General features: G+C 42.8%; 1 protein-coding gene across 1 annotated transcript in view; it reads right to left on the reverse strand.

Annotated features, from left to right (window-relative positions):
- Positions 1 to 502: 502 nt before the first annotated feature.
- Positions 503 to 20624, reverse strand: part of LOC123979166 (carnitine O-acetyltransferase-like) — a gene marked incomplete at its 5' end in the record, with an annotated part of 36479 nt that continues 16357 nt past the window's right edge. The window contains 5 exon segments of the mRNA XM_046062942.1: positions 503 to 1752; positions 2532 to 2669; positions 5397 to 5459; positions 6151 to 6286; positions 15717 to 15839. Coding sequence (XP_045918898.1) covers positions 1528 to 1752; positions 2532 to 2669; positions 5397 to 5459; positions 6151 to 6286; positions 15717 to 15839 — 685 coding nt within the window.

Below are 20624 nucleotides of genomic sequence, written 5' to 3' on the forward strand. Positions count from 1 at the left end.
ATATATATATATATATATAGTGTAAATTGGCAAGTACGGGTTTACTTACAGCCTTACAGGGGTCAGTTTAGCCTAGTGGCAGAAACTACACTGCCCATTGGTGGACATTACTGGTAACTGCGAGGAGTGATGTGTCCACGTTTACACCATAATTCCAATAAAACCAAACTCCATACAAACAACAAAATATAAAGGAAATAACAACTACTTTCAACAATTACTAAGATCAACCCAGGGTGGGGTAAGTGGGCATTTACAGTTGTTGATGTGCATTTATCTGAATTACTTACACCTGGCTTGACATAGCCGCTCCTCCTGAGCCTGGTTTGGCCTTCGTGAAACGGATAAAGCCAGGATGCACTGATCCCACTAGGTCAAGCCTAGCTTTATCTCTTATCCTGGATTTCTAAATTCTGCTTTTGTGAAACAGCCCTCTGAGGGTGGCACAAGAGGAAACACCATGGTACATGAAAATAAAAGAATTCAACATCTTGGACATATGAATGTCCTCAGTATATTTAATGGCAAGCTGTTTATGATATTATCGGTTTCTTGTGTGTACAGGATTAAGTAAGAAATAATTTAAAGAATATAGTGTAGTGTGTCATGAAGAGAAGCAGTGCGCAAACATCTTTGCTCCTTATGATGGCATTTATATGCTTCATCAAGGTTTTAACCCTTTATCACAACAATAACACACTCTTAGAGCAAAGCGTCACATACCAATTTTTTGACTGAACATGAACACATAGCCTAAGTAGACAACAAACGTACATAGTTTAAATGCTAGTGAAGAAGTGAGGGAATAAAAATTAGTTGGGAAGCAGCAGGTGGTGTACGCAGATTTGGAAAGTATACAGAACATGAGACTATTAAACAGGTTCCCTGCCTGTCTGAACCACTGTGAGACTTCATCTGCGAGATTAGCTCCATAAAGTCTACTTCAGGTTGGGTCAGGTTAGTCAAGCAATAGCTTGGCGTTTTGGAAAAAAGTGCTTATTTGCTTGCTGAGAGTTAGATGAGAAGAATGATAACCCTCTCATATCTGTTCGATAAAGATAAGGCTAAAGTCTGCATAGATGAGCTTAAAGCATCCTGACTGGAAACATCACCAACTCCTTAAAGCTAAATAAATGTAAAATATTGTATTACATTGGCTGGCCTACCTGCCTGTCTACCTATGCGTGCTCTGCTCATGCACTCACTCTGTATAAAAATGTGTAGTGGCTTTCGTTGCCTACATCAGCTTTAATTCATCCTCAGCACTCCACCATGCTTGTACCTTAGCACGAAGACTGGAAACAGTTCCACCCATCAGCATCTCTGAAGCTCCCTATGTAACGCATTATTTTGTTTAATAACAACTTGTAGTTTTATGGGGAGCTACGTGCTAGACTAACTCTTCCTTTTGTTTTCTTGTCTTGTACTAAGACATGAGAGTGGTATGATCTTCTCATCAAACTATCAGCGAAAAAAAGAATCAAATCTCCCAAAATATTGAACTACTGCTTTAAGTCTGGATTAGATTCACAGTTTGGCTCTTGGTGTTTGTTCCAGCAGGGTCTTCATGTCCAACAGAGCATCCTCCATGGCTTGGATTAGATGTACTGCATTGGTTTCTTTGCAGGTGTTGGAAGCCTCAAAAGTGGACACCATAAGGTAAATGTGATCATTCTTAATACTGTAGTACACCAGGTATGCACTGGGTTGTTCAGGGCCAATACAAGCCAGACAGTCAAACTTGGATATTACCTTGGGAACAGGGAAAGAAGTGATAAAGCAGGGGTTAGTTATTGTTGAAGCACTGTAAGTAAGCAAGTAAACTTTATTAATATTGCGCTTTTCCAGAGTCACAAAGTGTTTTACAATAACACACAAAGGCCCATCTCTCCTTATTTCCATCTGTTATTCATCCATCCATCCATCCATCCATCCATCCATCCATCCATCCATCCATCGTCAACCGCTTATCCTGCAAACCCAGCTGACACCTGGCAAAAGGCGGGGTACACCCTGGACAGGTCCCAAATAGATCACAGGGCCCATCTGTTATTATCAAATTATTTATTTAAATATATTGAGTCATTTATATATTTAATACAAACATGTATTACCTCAATTCTTTATTTTAGGATTTATTTAATAGCCATATTTATTTATTAATGTATTTATTTGAATTCAGCAGTCAGTTACAGTCTGCAGTGACCATGCACCAATCACAGAGAGATGCAACAGTAGCTAACAGAGTGCAGTCAGTAACAAACAAACTGCAACAGGCTGTAAGCAAAACTAAACCAGCATTTCTTCCTGCATGTAGCCTGAATATTTTAACAGCTTGTTTGTTGAGAAAAAGGTTATTGTTTCATGGCGACCATCAAACTCTGAGCCACTGCTGGATGAGGAGGCAGCGGCCTGTATTATATTTAACAAATTAACCACTTTTTGCAGAGTGTAAAGTACTGGTTTAGGCAATCTGAAGTTGCAGTATAGTGTAATTTCACTTCATGTCCAATTTCAACCCTGATCCTTACCTGAGAGGTAAAGTGTCTGAAGTCAAAGGCTTTAGCAAAGGAGGTGTCTGTGAAGAGATCAGGCATGGAGATGTTTTCCTCAACAGCCTGCATCTTAAGACCAAAGAGGTGTCCGTATGCGTCCTGTCCACTGATTGTCTGTTAGGTGTAAAGTGAAAATCATAGTGTTTGTAAATGTTTCAGAATTAAATTGTTAACAAACACACACGTGTGCTCAAACTCATGAGTAAGAAAAATCTGACACACAGAGACAGCTTTACATAACATGCTGGAAACTCATGTAAACTCGCACTGCAACGTTACAGTAATATTTTTATCAGCTTGACTTTGAACTAATCTATACTCGCTGCAATGTTACACAGGCTTTAAGCTGATGTGATGCATCAGCGTCAGCTCGCTTTTTTTTACTATTTGTGTATCCTTCAGGGAGGTTTAGCAATGCCAGCAAAGCTAAATGTATTAGATGATAACAGGGGCGTTTCCAGGCTCTTGAAACATTGGGGGCTTAGCCCAGCACAGAAATCTTTCATGTTATGTCATCTTTCATTGCCGCCTACTCAAAGTACGTCTAAAAAGCAACAGTAAATTATATATGTAGCCTACATTTATTATGAATTCTATAATTACTACTGATAATAATTAACACTGATAATATTAATTTTGGGCTTTAAACACTTAATTTTGTGCATTCTGGTGAATTTCTTTGCACCAATTTATTGAGGGAATGTTTCAGGTGACAATTCAAAAATAAGAATATAGTGTAATATAACGCAGTAAGGCTGTCAGATATCAGTAGATTATTTTTTTTTTTTGTTTAAATCTACATATCAGTTATTTTCGCGCATTTGGTGAATTATTATTTTTTTGGCCCACAACACAAGAAACAGCACGAGCAGAGGGGGAGGGAGTGGGTGCTGAAAGAGAAGATGTGATTGGGCTAGCCCAATGTCAGTATAGGCCAACGCTTTATGGGCTGATCGTTGGCCCATTTAAAAAAAACAGTTAGGCCAATATAAATAAATAATTTGACTTGTAGCCTACTCGATGAGACAAGCGCACTGCTCTTCATCAAAGGAAGAAAACCGAAACTGAAAACACTTGGGATCAGACAGAAATATCACCACAATTCCACACAAATGTTCACTTCTGCACCTCTGAAAAGTGCAGATCACATCCGCTTTAGAGGGAATGAAGCATACTGGAGCAGAGAGACAGTCAAACAGAGCAAAGTGTGTCTGAGCGAGTGGGAGAGAGACAGCAGGACACAGAGCGTCAGGTGTCTGCGTCACGGTCAGGTGTCATGATATTCTCTCACTACTTTGCGGCGACTGTTAATCTATTTGATAGCGATGTCCGACGGTGAGAATGTCGCCGGTGAAAATAATCTTTCAGCTGTTATTTATTTTTGAGATGCACAGAGAGAGAGCGAGACAGAATTTGGTGGATAAAATAGTTCTGTTGGGTTTTACGCATGACGCACAGCTTCCTCTGCGTGTAGGTTTACGTGCTTCAACAACGAGCTTCTCTCCTGTTACTGCCACAATAATTCTTTGCGTTGTGAAGATTATTTAGATGTTTCAGGAATAATCAGATTGTATTGGCAGCCTGTGCTACTGCAAATGAAGCGGTTTGGTTGGCTATCTTTATAATATATGGCACAGGTAACAAAAGTTGGTGGGCAGCAAATGTGATATTTTAAAGTGATCTTATAAACACCTTCATGGAGATTTAAAAAGGAAAATTATTTTAATAATTGGTGCAGAAAAACACCAGAATGCAGGAAATTAAGACCCCCGGTTCATACTGTCACTGTTTTGTTGTTATATTATTTGATTTACGCACACGACATTACAATTTAGCAGACATGACACAGTTAACAGTGTTGTTGTGAGTTTTATTGTGCCATATAAGTAGAGGTTGTTTACTGTTGCTTTACTGCTTGGTGGAGGGTCAATTATTATGTGAAGATATGAAGTTATGGGCTGGGCTAAGCCCCCAATGTTTCAAGATCCTAAAAACGCCCCTGGCCTCTGCTCTTTGAAGACCAGCGAGACAGGCTGCATCATGAAGATTATTGCATATTAACATGGAAAATATTTTGTTACTGTTGTTGAGTTACATTCAGGGCTACGGTCAAAACATCTGGGGCTAAAAGCCCAGAAAAATGACCTGGCGACCCCGATTGGATGACAACAAAAACAGTTAGTGAGCTGGACTGAATATTACAAATTGTTGATTGTTGCCACACTTATAACTTATGGACTTCAGTAAGTAACGTTGTAGTGAATGGGTCTTCCACTGTGGTGTTGTCCTGCACAGGTATGTGGCATTATTGTATATTATGTGGATTACGTAAGATACAACAACTGAGATGTTGGAGAAGCTGTATACCTGAGAATCGGTATAACAATAACAAATCTAAAGCACCTGGGGAGCTAATGTTACCTTGAGCCAACTAAAGCACAAAATCCCGATATATTTCACATCTTTGCATCAATGTTAGTTTACCTGTCCAATAGGATAAAGCCAAATATAGTTAGTTATAGTTTTGTCAGTTCCAAAACAAAGCAGAGGTCTCTCCGTGATTCAAGCCTTGCTGATGTTGACAGTGTTTTCACCAGTGTTTTTGTTACGTGTGTTTGTGTTGTGTTGAACCCCATACACAGTCAATACAAAAGTGATTAATTTCATAAAAAAATTCAATACTAACATACTAATTACATTTTTACAATAATTTCTAGATGTATAAAAGAACAACTGTTTATAGTAAGCCCTAACAGGTGTGGTTTAAGGCATTTTTGCACTGATAATAAACTGGACCTACACTGAACTAAAGTATTGAGTGGCACTGTAAATGATACTCACCATGTTGGTGCTCTTTTTGTGTGCTTTGAGAGCTTTCTCCAATAAATCAACTTTCTCTGAGTTCTGTGGAAAACAGGAAAAATACAGCAATGTTACAACTCATCACTTGTGAGTTAGCAGACTAATCCATAAAAATTACACCATCACCTGTGCCAAATACTGAGCTGAGATTAAGTAAAATCAAAAACATATCATTAATGATAAAACATATGATTTATTAAGCAATTTTAAAGATAATCTTTTTAACTTATGTAAAGTGTATTTAAAAACACATTAAAATGTATGGCTCTGCATTTTTATCACATTAAAAGCAGTTCTTAAACTGTGAGTTTTGATTAGTGATTTGATTACTGCAGTGACTTTGACGAAGGCTGTTTCTGTGCTGTGAGCAGATACTGTTTTGAAATGATTTGGACAGGTCATTGAAGATGGGGTGGGATAATGAGGTGGGAGGCAATAACACCTTCTAGTATTTCTGAATAAAAGCTGAGACTGGAGATGAGCTGGAATTTGGTCATATTAGAGTATTTTGAGGGTGGGGGTGACAGCAGCCAGTTTGAGTGTTCAAGGGAGTGAACCAGAGGTGAAGGAGCTACTACTCTAAAGGCAGTTTTGGGAAGATAATATAAACCTGATTTAAATTTGTCAAAGATATTCTGATTCTTCATAAAAGAGATCAACTTTAAGTAGCCAGCTCAATACATAGTGTTACATAAAATAAGAGTTGCAGTACAAGTATTTCGGTTCACCAGACCTGTTTTTTGGGGTCATCAAAGGCCTGAACAAAGGTAGCTGATGCACTTGAGGTTGAATTCATATTAGCTAGACGACCAAGTCTGAACGTACGCAGGGAGACAGGTTCTATTATTGGAGAGCACCGCCGGTACATCCTGACAAAGAAAGGGAAGAAATATTTTCAATAAAATCTCCCAACATAGTTGTGTGGCTTTCAACATAAAAGTTTATTTGAGGTTTTTGGTCAGAATTTAGAGACAGAACTGTTGTAGTGAACCTACACTTCACTTGTTAATAAAATTATGAGTAATAACACTTGGAAGTATTAATGTCATAAGCACTTGTTCAGGGCACCACCTAAAATTTGCTGTCCGCCCAAGGCTTTTGGGACTCCTTGGGTATAGCAACAATTATTACTAGCGATAAGTTAGTTATTAATTGTTCAATTATTTCTAATCAGTTAGTTAAATCAATCAGTCTCAAATATGAGGGTGGGCTCTCCCAGTGACCTGGATCACTAAATAGTAAACACACACGTTCCTGTGTTCAAGGTAAATATTTATTTCTAACTAGAGTGAACACACGTGAGGTTAAATATATCAAAGAAATAAAACAACAATGATTAAACAAGCAGAATGCAATCAATGGGGAATAGAACAGGAGTCATAGGGTTCAATATAGGGCTGTCGTGGTGAAGTAATTTCCACCGCGACAATATGTTGGGGCTCAACAGGTATGCAGTATTATCGCATTTTTCATCAATGAAGTAATTTGGTGCCATATAGCAGAGTGTCTGTATCTGTCACCTCATTGCACAGCGAACCGCTAACAGCAGCTTTATGGTCTGAGCAAGCTAGCTGCTGTGTGCTAGCCAACAACATTGCCAAACTTTTTCAGATGTACCTATATAATTACCTTCAGGGCACGTCTATCAAGTCAATCTTCATACCACAGCAACGCACACGTGCGCACACACACGCACTCCCTCTCTCTCTGCTCCTGAGCCCAGCTGACGATCCACACTTGCTCCTCGTCAGCCTCCTCCTCTGCCTGCCACACCTGCCAGCAATCAACTCCATCTCTGCCAGTACTTCAACCCCGGTTCTCCACACAACCTCTGCTTGGTCGTCGTTGCTCCTTACCTGGTGCCACTTCATCACTCAAGCTCTTGAGTTTTCAGCGTCATTTCTGTTTCCCTGCCTCTAACCCTGGCTGTCTGTCTTCCCTCCAGGTTCGCTCAGCTCTGTCCTACATTGAATCAGCTGGGCTCGCCACCCTGCCTTCTCCCCTCGGTCCTCCTCCACAGCGTCCCCCTGGCTCTTCCTAGTGCCTAGCCAGTCAGCCTGCCACCACACTCTTTCACTAACCCCCCCGGTCAGTTCTCCCATGACTCCTCTCCTCCTTGGTTCCCCGTGCCAGTGTTTCTCCGGCATCCGCCTCTCCCTCACCTCCACTCCCCCAACCCCTTAATAAAACCTGTTCATCCTGTGCATTGCTTTTGGGTCCTCTCTGTCCAACACATAACACAATAGCAGAAGAACAGAACAGTTTAACTAAATACCAGGATAATATTGATTGTTACACCGAATCAGAATGTGCTTTATTTCCAGGTGCATTTTCACATACAAGGAATTTGTCTTGGTATATTAGTGCTTTAGAACATAAATATAGAAATATAAATAAAAAATAAAGGAAAGGGGGGGACTGCACTGCAGTCGGAAAGAAAGTGGCGCGAGGTTTTGGTCCTTACGGACAGCAGCCTCCAGTTTGTGTCCAGGGTGGGTGGACACAAACTGCACACCTCAGAATCCTGGAGAGATGGATCGCCTTCTCTGTAGACCGAATGATACGCTGCAGCCTGCCCTTGTTCCTGGTGGTGGTAGCAGCGTACCAGGTGGTGATGGACGAGGTGAGGATGGACTCAATGATGGCGGTGTAGAAGTGCACCATCATTGTCTTTGGCTGGCTGAACTTCTTCAGCTTTCGCACGAAGTACATCCTCTGCTCTTTTGGTGAGGGAGGTGATGTACAGCTCCCATCTGAGGTCCTGGGAGATGATGGTCCCCAGGCAGCAGAAGGAGTCCACAGAGTCAACTGTGGAGTCACACAGGATGATGGGTGAGGGTGGAGCTGAGCTCATTCTGAAATCCAGGAACATATCCATTGTCTTCAGAGCATTGAGCTCCAGACTGTTACTGTCACTGCACCTGGACACCAGATGGTCAATCTCCCACCTGTAGGCGGACTCATCCCCAGCAGAGATGAGCCCAATGAGGGTGTTGTCATCCGCAAATTTCAGAAGCCTGATGGACTGGTTACTGGAGGTGCAGCTGTTGGTGTACAGGCAGAGGAGCAGAGAATGCAACCCTGAGGTGAACCAGTGCTGATGGTTCTGGAGTCAGAGAGATGTTTTCCCAGCTTTATGTGCTGCTTCCTGTCCGTCCACCTGCAGTTGGAGTCAGGCACGTTCAGCTGGGAGAGCTTGTCTTGCAGCAGGGCCGGGATGGTGGTGTTGAAAGCAGAACTGAAATCCACAAACAGGATCCTGGTGTAGGTTCCTGGGGAATCCAGGTGCTGGAGGATGAAGTGAAGGGCCATGTTTACTGCAGGGGGGTCCAGGACTGGGTCTGTATGGACTTGAGGTGGGACGACACAAGACGCTCAAATAACTTCATTACAACAGAGGTCAAGGTGATGGGTTTGTAATCGTTTAGTCCAGTGGTCCTTGTCTTTTTAGGAATGATGGTGGAGGTTTTGAAGCAGGCTGGCACATGGCACGTCTCCAGTGAGGTGTTTAAGATCTCCGTGAACACCGGAGACAGTAGATCAGTACAGTGCTTCGGGGTGGATGGGGAGACAGAGTCCGGCCCAGCTGCTTTGCGGGGTTTCTGCCTCCTGAACAGTCTGTTGACATCCCTCTCCAAGATGGTGAGGGAGGGGGGTGAGGTGGAGCTACCCCCCCCATGACCCGTCTGTGGTTGTCTCAGTTCCACACAAATGTGTGAAGCATAAACAAAGGGGACCCTTTCCTTTCCACAGCCTGTGTGTGTTATAAGTTGGTTTTGGGTTATGTTGAGTTGTATTTTTTCCCTGCGTGTATCTGTTTTTGCCATGTTTCATGTGTTTTTCTATTTGCCTGTTTCTCTCGTTCCTTGTCCTTAGTAGTTTATATTTTGTCTTTTATCTTAGCTCTTTGTCCTGCATTTTAGTTCTCTGTCTTTGTTCCCAGTCCTGTGCCTTGGTTTGGGTTTTAGTATTTACTTCAGGTTCCTTCTCTGCATTATACATATTACCCCAGTAATCCCTCTGCATGTCAGTCTCTGTTTTCCCCTGCTCTCTCTCTGCCTGCCTGTGTCTCGTTAGTCTCATGTCTGTCACCTGTGTTGCTCCTGTCCTGCTTGTTAGTCCCTGGTGTATATATATATATATATATATATATATATATATATATATATATATATATATATATATATATATATATATATATATATATATATATAGGTGTTTCTCTTCAGTCTTTGCCCAGTCATTATTGTGTTTAGACGTTCTGTCTGTTATTGTGATTTGTAGCACTCAGACTCAAAACCCCCAACCAACCAGCCACCAGCTGGAAAGCAACCGGTCTGCTAACGGGTTGCTAGCCAACCAACACCAGCTCCATCCAGCTGACTCCTGTCCCTGGTCCCTCGTCGGTGGTCCGACTGGCACCAGCTCCGTTGGTGGTCCAGCCGACTCTTGTTCCTTGTTCCCCGTCGGTGGTCCGACCGGCACCAGCTCCATTGGTGCTCCAGCAGACTCTTGTTCCTGGTCCCTTATCGGTGGTCCAACCAGCACCAGCTCCGTTGGTGGTCCAGCAGACTCTTGTCTTGTTCCCCGTCGGTGGTCCGACCGGCATCAGCTCCGCAGGTGGTCCAGCTGACTCCTGTTCCTCTTTAGAAGAAGAAGATACTTTACTGTCACATACATGTTGCGAAATTCATTCTATGCATTTAACCCATCCCTCAAGGGAACAGTGGGCAGCCACTGCTCCTCGTGGCCAGTCCCAGGTCCGGCCGAAACCAGCTCCTCGAGCCCAGCTGGTGGTCCAGTCAGTTGCAGTTCCAAGGTCTCTGTCGGTGGTTCCGCCGGTTCCTGCTCCGTGGTGTCCATCGATGGTCCGACCGGAACCAGTCCCGCCGGTGGTCCAGTTGACTCTTCCTCCTCGAGCCATGTTGGGGGTCCAACCGATACCAGTCCTGCCGGTGGTCCGGCCAACTTCATCTTCTCGTGTCCAGTCGGTTGCCATCAGCTCAGCTGTCTCGCCGGTGGTCATCAGCCCAGCTGCTCAGTCTGTGGTCCTCAGCCCAGCTCTGCCTCCTGAGGTCCCAAGCCTTCGCCACCGGCCTCCTGCCTGACCTCCGGAGAGATCTCGCCTTCGGCGCCGGCCTCCTGCTCAACATCCGGAGAGATCTCGCTTTCAGCGCCGGCCTCCTGCCCGACCTCCGGAGAGGCCTCGGTTTGTTAAAAGTTATCAGACCATTAAGTTACACTAGTTTAATTCAAGAACGACCAAGTTCTTTTTAAGCTTTATTCGTCGAGCTAACTTACACTGCTCCCACTTAAACCAAACCCAGCCACGTGGGCTGTAGTAACTGTGATCAGTGATGTCCAATAGTCTGTTAATCCATTATCTTTAGTCCTTAAAACTCCTAGACAAATTTTAGTACCATCTAACTACTTTCATTAGTTCTCTTCCACCCTATGTATCGAATTCTCCCCACAATAGAACCCCACATTCTCTTTGTTTAGTCATTGTTTATTTCTTTGATGTATATTTAACCGCATTTATGTCACCTCAGTTAGTTAATAAACTTCACTATAATCACAGGAATTGTGTTGCCTACCTCCAAGTCCCTGCCACGAGAATTTACCCCTTCAATATGAGACTGACTGATTGATTTAAGATAATTGAGCGATTATTAACTAACTGATCACTAGTGAATAATTGTATAATTATTAACCATACCCAGGGAATCCCGAGACCCTGGGTGAACGGAATCTCGGGTGAAACGAAGCTTTATGAATTAATATCCTCTGAATATTAAAAATCATAATTTTGAATTAATTCTCATAAGTTTATTAAAACATAAGTAGCCATGCTACAGTATAAATGCAGCGATTGATGGATTTTCAATACTCATGGTATGGCTTCATGCCTTCTCAACAAACTGCAATCCCAAAATTGGAAGACAGACCAACTCTGCTTGCTTTATCACTATTTTTATATAGCCTACACAGGGACTGTAAAACTGACTAGTCACAGCAGTACACATGTATTCTGTTGAACACATGACATGCATTTACAAAAACCAAAACATACTTTAACTGTCCCACAACATGCAAAGTAACCCTTAGCTATCGCTCTTGGACGCTACAGGCTTTTAACATTATTAATAATGTAAGCAGTATAGTCATCTTACACATTGTTGACATAATGTCCACTCACCCCCTTTGTCCAGGGAGCATATGTCTGCATGTATAATATTGACTCAAAATAGGAAGTGTTACATTGATCTGTGTTCTCACTGGTATTTTTCTTCTACGGGAACAACTGCAGCAAGTTGCAGATTTGTGGAATACCCACGTTATCCGCGGCAGCAGAAATACAGTAGCTCCAAGGGGACGCCCAATTCTCATGTATACCATCCCTCGTCTATTTGGAGGACAAGATCATCTGAAAGAGGTCTCTCAGGAAGCAGTGGAGGCTTGTAAACCAGAGTGCCAACAGAGAGGACCTTATCCTTGTGATGGAACAGTTTTCAGCTTGTGTTGCCTTATAATGGCAGATAACTTCTTAGTTTCACCCACCACGGCAAATGAAGCCATGAAGCTATCTCTCTTCACGAGAGCATACATTCTTAAATACTGTACTTATAAATTACACCAGGAATTCTGACCAGAGGATTAAGGCAGGGCTATATTATGTCAACTGATGCCTTTGTTACTTTTGAACATTTTTGTGAGGAAAATATCAGAAACAAATAATCACAATGTATCCGTGCAGAGTAAAAATAATGTGTGGTAAATTAAATTTGTGATTCTGGAGTGTCAAAAACATTTTGTGTTTTTATGTGATGGCCCCAGACTGAATGGGTGATACAACTGAGGTTAGCCTGCTAAGAGAGGAGCTTCTGAATCTAGGAGGGCTGCAACTAAGGTATATTTTCATTATCGATAAATATGTCAATCATTACCTCAAATAATTGATTAGTTGTTTGGTCCATAAAAATGTCAGAAAATATTGATAGCCCAAGGAGATGTTTTCAAATGGCTTATTTTGTCTTCAACCCAAATCTATTCAGCTGACTATCATAGGAGTAAAGAAACTGAGAATATTCACATTTCATAAAAGGAAACCAGTGAATTAAAAAATGTCATGTATATATCATCAAAAAATTATAAATTAACTATCAAAATAGTTGGCAATTAATTTAACAGTTGACAACTTAAGACTTAGATAATGAGTTAACTGAAGGGGGATGAAGTGTTTGCCAAGGTATCAAGCTCCACCCCCTATGGATACACATAATAATAAAACATAGGAGGAAATAAACATCTGCCAGAACATTGAACTGTTGCCAGTGACGATCTATGCTGCCTTGCCGAAAAATGCTACCATAGCGCAAATCGATAGACTCGACTCTGCGATGCGACACACATACCAGCGATCCACACAGCTTCCTCTTTTTTAAGTTAAAACATTTCAACATTCCTCAGAATGTAAAGACAGATAAGCGGTATGAAAACCTTCCAGCTGTGTTTTCCTCTGCCGTTGTTGCTGCAGCGGTCTGTGTGACGGCGGGAGCAGAGGGCTCTGTGAGCGGGCGGCTGGCGGCCTCACACGCTCCTCCCGCGGGTTGGTACAGGCTTCCCCCGCTGCCACTTGCGGAGCTCCTCAACTCCGAAAATATTCAAGTACATTTTTGTTCCACCATCACTTTTCGTCAAACTGTCAATATTCGAAATCTACACAGTTGATTTCTCATCTCAAAACTTCTCAGAAGTGGATTTAGTGATGAAATTACATATGAAAACTGTAAAATATAAAACTTTCTGTTGCTGGCATTTCTGATGCAGTGAATATTCTCTCTGACCAATCAGCAGTTGGTTGTGTTTTCACGTTACATTTTAGTATCCCTCAGCTCGCTTGGAACCTCGACGGAGGTGAGGTGATACGAAATAAACAGGTACAACATTTCTACAATGGAAAACCAAACAAAAGCGAGTCGAGCCAAGTCGAGCTGGTACTGTGCAGTGGAAAAGCATTGAGTTGCTGCCATGTGATTGGCTGATTAGCTATCTAAGCCTTCACCTCTAAAGCTCCTCTCCTGTGGAATCAGGTTCCAGGTTGATTTCAGGAGGCAGACACCACCTCCACATTTCCACACAGTAGTGCAGATGGATGTAAAGAGTACAGATTTTGTCTATTGTCCTCCCTGCCATGACTAGGAGCTGTTGTACAGTCTGATGGCCAGGGGGACGAAAGAGTTTTTAAGTCTGTTGGTGGAGCTGGGCTGGGAGAGCAGTCTGCTACTGAACACACTCCTCTGCCTGATGAAGGTGTTGTGCAGAGGGTGGTGGGCGTTGTCCAGTATGGACAGCAGTTTGTCCAGGGTCCTTCTTTCTGCCACTGTCACCAGAGAGTCCAGCTCTGAGCCCACCACTGAGCCAGCTCTCCTCACCAGTCTGTCCAGTCGACCGGCGTCTCTCTTCTTGCTGCTCCCTCCCCAGCAAACTACAGCCTAAAAGAGGATGCTGGCCACCACAGACAAAACATATGCAGCAGTTTTTTGCAGATGTTGAAGGACCCCAGTCTTCTCAGGAAGTACAGACGGCTCTGCTCTTTCTTGTGGAGAGTGTCCATATTTGATGTCCAGTCCAGCTTGTCATCCAGCTACAGTCCTGACCACCTCCACATCGACCCCCTCGATGGACACAGGCTGGAGATGTGGTTTCTTCCTTCTGATGTCCACCACCATCTCCTTGGTCTTGGAGGTGTTCAGCTGCAGATGGTTGGTCCTGCACCACCTCACGAAGTCCTCTACCAGGCTCCTGTACTCCTCCTACTGTCCATCCTTGATGCAGCAAGCTATCACAGTATCATCTGAGTATTTCTGCATGTGGCAGAGCCCGGTGTTATACTGGAAGTCAGATGTGTACAAGGTGAAGAGGACGGGAGAGAGCACCTGTCCCCTATGGTGCTCCGGTGCTGCTGACCACCGTGTCTGACGTGTGGCCCTTCAGTCTGACGTACTGTGGTCTCTCTGTGAGGTAGTCCGTAATCCATGTCACCAAGCGTGGGTCCATCCTCATCTCTGTCAGCTTGTCTCTCAGCAGGAACGGCCGGATGGTTTCGAAGGCGCTGGAGAAATCTGCAGGACGCTTCAGTCAGTACATTCAATTTAGTCTCTCAGAGCCTCCGCTGCCTCAGGAGACCATTTCCTGAAGGAGCCTTTGGTCGTGGACTGTCTCTGGATCTGCGGTTTGTACTGTGGCGTGAGCAGGACCAGGTTATGATCAGACTTTCCCAGTGGGGGCAGAGCAGTGTCAATGTAAGCTTCCCTCACGTTGGCATACAGGAGGTCTACTGTCCTGTTCTTCCTGGTGGGGCAGCTTAAAATCTGGTGAAAGTCTGACAGTGTGGAGTCCAGTGTCACGTGGTTGAAATCCCCGGAGATGAATGCGTCTGGATGTTGTGTTTGCAGTCTCGCGATGGGACGTAAACAACAACAGCAATGGCGTGGGACTCTCTAGGCATGTAGCACGGTCTGAGACCTACCGCCATATTATTACTATTATTATTATCATTATTTTTTTGAATCAGTTGGCCACTCATCCTGAGTGTAGGTTCTATTTGTGGTTTCTATTTCAAAATACATTTACATTTGTTGACGCTTTGATCCAAAATAACTTATGTTGCGTTCCGTAACAATACGGGCAGGGAGACATATTTACATGTATTGACACCCCCACAACCCCTAACCCCCAAAACTCTGTCGCCCCCTGGCGGCACCCAGGGCAAATGACCAGAACAAACACACAATCCAAGTCATATCCACTGTCCCATCGCCAACGCTGTATACTCCTCATATATCACTGATGGTCTACACCTGTTGTATTTGAAAAGTAAATAAGATAACTTAAACTTAAATAAAACTGAAAATGAATTGACATACAGAGGCCTGAAACTTGTTAACTAGTCAAATACACACTATAGCTCTACAAACACAGTGATTATAATGTTTTACTACGTATCCTGTGATTTAGTTGATAGCATTTGTTTATCTGTCATTCCTGTTTCTGGCTGAGAAAATGTACTGTATTCACAGCATTCTGTCTCCTTATCACCAATGCCGTGGTTTTAAGCACAACCTGAAAGATTTTGAAAACTGGGTACATTTCAATGATTACAAGAATCTACGTTAGTTTTAAAAACATTTTTTTACATAAAGCCTTTGCAGCTCTCTCATCACCCATTTATAATGTAATGAGTAAACGGTCTACATACAAAACAGTCCAACTCCACATGATTTTTCAGCAACTCACCTGTAGTAAGCCAGCTGTACCGCCATCTGTACGAAAGCATCAGGGCTCATCTTGCCTGCCTTTAGGACATTTCCTCCAAAGTGGTCAAATACCCTATCCCTCACATCCAGGTTTCGGGCCATTCTGTGGGGTGGGGATGGGAGACCGTGAGACTTTTCTTGGGTAGAGTGACAGTTGACAGTGCCTAAAGATTGCTGATGATAAGAATGAATGTATTTTTTGTATAATTTATTATGAAAATGTCATACCATTACACAATTTCTGCAGTATTATTTCTGTCTATGTAAGGCCTAGTCCACCAAACCACCTGGCGGCGACATCAAACACAGCGGATAATGGCGCACACTCAGACGTCGCAAGGCAAAACCCCCGGGTTTTATTGTCCACACAACAACACTACAACCAGCGTTTCTGAAAATCCTCACCCTGTTCAGTTTCAGTGACCTGATACTGCGTTTCCATGTGTACGAACGCCCGAAACACGATTATGAAAATCCCCGTGTTCGTGTAGACAGGGTCTAAGATTGATTTTCTGACTCCATCATTCTGAGGACCGGAAGCTTCAGTACAGTCACTTGGAGCATTATTTAACTCACACTGATGTTATTCATAATGTTAGCTTGCTAAAGATGGCATGCAGTAGAGCCTTCAGCTGGTGTTTATAGATATGGACAGTAGCACGAGTGCTGTATGGAGATAATTTAAGGTGTATGACTATTGCAGAACTAATGTAGCACCCAGCTGAAATCATAGCAGTCGCTGTTCTGTGGATAATCCAGGCTCGGAATGGTTTTAAATACACAAAACAGAAGTTTAGTAGATTACCTGGCAGGCTTTTAACTACAACAATACAAATACAAGGAGATGGCTTATGAACCCCCAAAAGTGTGTTTTGTCATTGCCACAGTAGCAACAACCATCCACTGGTTATTTGTTGCAAACATTATTCTGGCTACTGGTATAGTGTAGTGCTTCTCTGTTGTCTGTGCTGGAAACTCACATCATGAGAACAAAGGGAGCGACCTAAGGCTCGTGCAGACTACACGACTTTCAGCCTCGGCCGATGGCCGTACCGTTCACACTACACAACTTGCCGTCTTGTGATAGGAGTCTTGAAGTCATTGTGGCGTTCACACTACGTGACTGATCGGTGACAAGGGGTCACACTGCACGACGTGACAGCGGCTGTGTCACCTGACGCTGGTCTCCAAACCACATTTTGTCAAGAAAACACATGTGAAACCAGCCAGTGTGGGTTTGATTATTTTATATCAAAATAATTGGAGATTCTAAATTCTCTTTCTCTCTACGTGAGAGAAAGAGACGGACAGCCGTAGTACCCCAAAGGCAGGGGGTGAAAGTTTTTCTCCACTCCCAAGTGCTGCTTGGGTAGTTTCAGCTCTAAAACCTACCACCTCCAGTGAAGTTGAGATAACAGACTTTATGCATGACTATTAAAATGACAATATTAACATTACACAGAGACTAACCTCAACCTGAACCAGGCTGTGAGGACCTCGGCAACCATAAAGGTGTCACCTCGACACTTCCCAGAGACTTCATCCTGAACCAGCCTATCAGAACCCTTTTGAATAAAAGGTCAAGAGACGCTAAACTGCCCCCCCACACAGGGTAGCCATGGCAACCGTGCCCCCCTTTCTAATTACTCCAAACATCAAAGAACCCCTTTCTTTCAGTCCTGGTTCTATACCCTACCAAAGAGCCATTAACATGGACTCTTAACCTGCCCCTCGTTCTCACGCAGCTATGCGAAACTGATAAGAAAGACAGACACCAGAGAAGGACGCTGCCCCGAATTCCTTTGTGTGGACAAATGAATATTGTCTCCTTATAAACTTGCCTATTACCGTGTTTAATTAAAGAATCTTTAAGTTACTTAGTAGGTCTGTCCACTTCCATTTGAGTAGTTATATTACCATGTTGTTGTTGTTGTTGAAAAGAAGAATCCATAAGTAAGTTAATTTTGCAGTGCTCTTTAATTTACAGCAAATGATCACCGCCATTCCTTTAATTCGTGTTTTAACTAATGCTTTGTTCCAGCACCTTTTTATACTCTCTTAGAAATGAAATGACATGATACAGAAATATTATCATGTGTTAAATAATTGATTTCCCCAGCTCCTGAACCAAGGATTGAATTAAATATAAGTAAATAATCAGAAGATCCTTTGTCCCATCATGGAACCAGAGCTCCCCCAACAGGACAAAATAAGTATTACATGTAATGATTCTTCAGCTGGTTTAATGTGTCACTCTGTATTTTATTGTGTATAATCTGATACCATGTTCATTCAACTTGCATATATATTCTCTAAGTAAGAATGTTTAACAGCCAATATTATCCAGGAAATGTTAGTTAACCTCCTTCCATCCTGAATTTCTGAAAATGTACTGGTAACCATTCTAATTACTAAAAAGTAATTGTTTCCTTTCCTTTTTATCAAATGCTTAAAACTAATAATGGTATAACTGTTTATGACATTTAAGGTTTGATTGTGGGAAGGTATTTGATTGAAGTACATGCAAATAGACTTTAAAATAGACATAAAGTTAAGGGACAGCCTCTCTCAAGAGACCGGAAATAAATCCTCAGGGGAAACACAGCCCCCTCCTGGAACACGCCTTAGGAAACACAACTTTGTTCTCTTGTCTCTTCGCTCTTGCTCTTTGCTCTACACGCTTACGGAGCGTGCCCAGTTTCCCAGCAACGCCCTAAGCAGTCTGGCCCGGCATTGCCGCGAAGATTTCTTTGTTCTTTTCAAGCCACACACGCAAAGTGCCGCTCCTATCGTGGAAGTTATTTTTTTCTTTTGTTTGTTTGTAAAGTTAGCAGACCGTTTTAGTTGCGCAACTCTGAATTCAAGAACGACCAAGTTCTTTTAAGCTTTATTTTAGTCGAGTTAACTCATACTGCTCCCACTGAAGTTCAAACCCAGCCACGTGGGCCCGTTACGCCAGCAGTAACAAAGGACATCTTCATCCAGACAAAGCGGAAGAACCCCCAGAAAAATCCCTAGCACAAAGCCAGGAATCGGGCAGCTAGCGTGGGGCCACTCAACCCAGCCCACGGCTGACAACTCCCAGTAAGGCAGAACCAACCCCGCATTCTGTGATCAGTGATGTCCGTTAGTCTAATCCTTAGCCAAACTCCTAACCAAATTTAACTGAATTATCATCATAACATTCTTGCTCAAATTCTTCCCCACAGTAGAACAACTCAATTTACCTTCAACCCCATCATTCTCATTGTTTGCATTCTGTTTGTTTAGTCATTGTTTATTTCTTTGATTTATATTTAACCGCATTTATATTCACCTTTAGTTAGCTAATAAATTTCACCTAAATCACAGGAATTGTGTGTGTGTATTGTTTAACTCCAGGTCACTGTAACGGAGGATTTACACCTTCGATATCAGATTGACTGATTGATTTATCAAAATGATTAAGCAATTACTACTAACTGATCACTAGGAATAATTGTATAATTATTAAAACCATACCCTGGGAGTCCGGAGGCCCTGGGCAAACTGAATTTCCGGTGGTGCCCCGAGGATTTATGAATTAGTATTTCTGGTCATATAATTAGAATATCATCAAAAAGTTGATTTATTTCAGTAAGTCCATTCAAAAAGTGAAACTTGTATAATGTATAAATTCATTCCACACAGACTGATATATTTCAAGTGTTCGTTCCTTTTAATTTTGATGATTATAACTGACAACTAATAAAAACCCCAAAATCAGTCTCTCAGAAAATTAGAATACTATGAAAAGGTTCAATATTGAAGACACCTGGTGCCACACTCTAATCAGCTAATTAACTGAAAACACCTGCAAAGGCCTTTAAATGGTCTCTCAGTCTAGTTCTGTAGGCTACACAATCATGGGGAAGACTGCTGACTTGACAGCTGTCCAAAAGACGACCATTGACACCTTGCACAAGGAGGGCAAGACACAAAAGGTCATTGCTAAAGAGGCTGGCTGTTCACAGAGCTCTGTGTCCAAGCACATTAATAGAGAGGCGAAGGGAAGGAAAAGATGTGGTATAAAAAAGTGTACAAGCAATAGGGATAACCGCTCCCTGGAGAGGATTGTGAAACAAAACCCATTCAAAAATGTGGGGGAGATTCACAAAGAGTGGACTGCAGCTGGAGTCAGTGCTTCAAGAACCACCACGCACAGACGTATGCAAGACATGGGTTTCAGCTGTCGCATTCCTTGTGTCAAGCCACTCTTGAACAAGACACAGCGTCAGAAGCGTCTCGCCTGGGCTAAAGACAAAAAGGACTGGACTGCTGCTGAGTGGTCCAAAGTTATGTTCTCTGATGAAAGTAAATTTTGCATTTCCTTTGGAAATCAAGGTCCCAGAGTCTGGAGGAAGAGAGGAGAGGCACAGAATCCACGTTGCTTGAAGTCCAGTGTAAAGTTTCCACAGTCAGTGATGGTTTGGGGTGCCATGTCATCGGCTGGTGTTGGTCCACTGTGTTTTCTGAGGTCCAAGATCAACGCAGCCGTCTACCAGGAAGTTTTAGAGCACTTCATGCTTCCTGCTGCTGACCAACTTTATGGAGATGCAGATTTCATTTTCCAACAGGACTTGGCACCTGCACACAGTGCCAAAGCTACCAGTACCTGGTTTAAGGACCATGGTATCCCTGTTCTTAATTGGCCAGCAAACTGGCCTGACCTTAACCCTATAGAAAATCTATGGGGTATTGTGAAGAGGAAGATGCGATACGCCAGACCCAACAATGCAGAAGAGCTGAAGGCCACTATCAGAGCAACCTGGGCTCTCATAACACCTGAGCAGTGCCACAGACTGATCGACTCCATGCCACGCCGCATTGCTGCAGTAATTCAGGCAAAAGGAGCCCCAACTAAGTATTG

This window comes from Micropterus dolomieu, linkage group LG11, assembly GCF_021292245.1.
Source record: "Micropterus dolomieu isolate WLL.071019.BEF.003 ecotype Adirondacks linkage group LG11, ASM2129224v1, whole genome shotgun sequence".
Lineage (NCBI taxonomy): Eukaryota > Metazoa > Chordata > Actinopteri > Centrarchiformes > Centrarchidae > Micropterus > Micropterus dolomieu.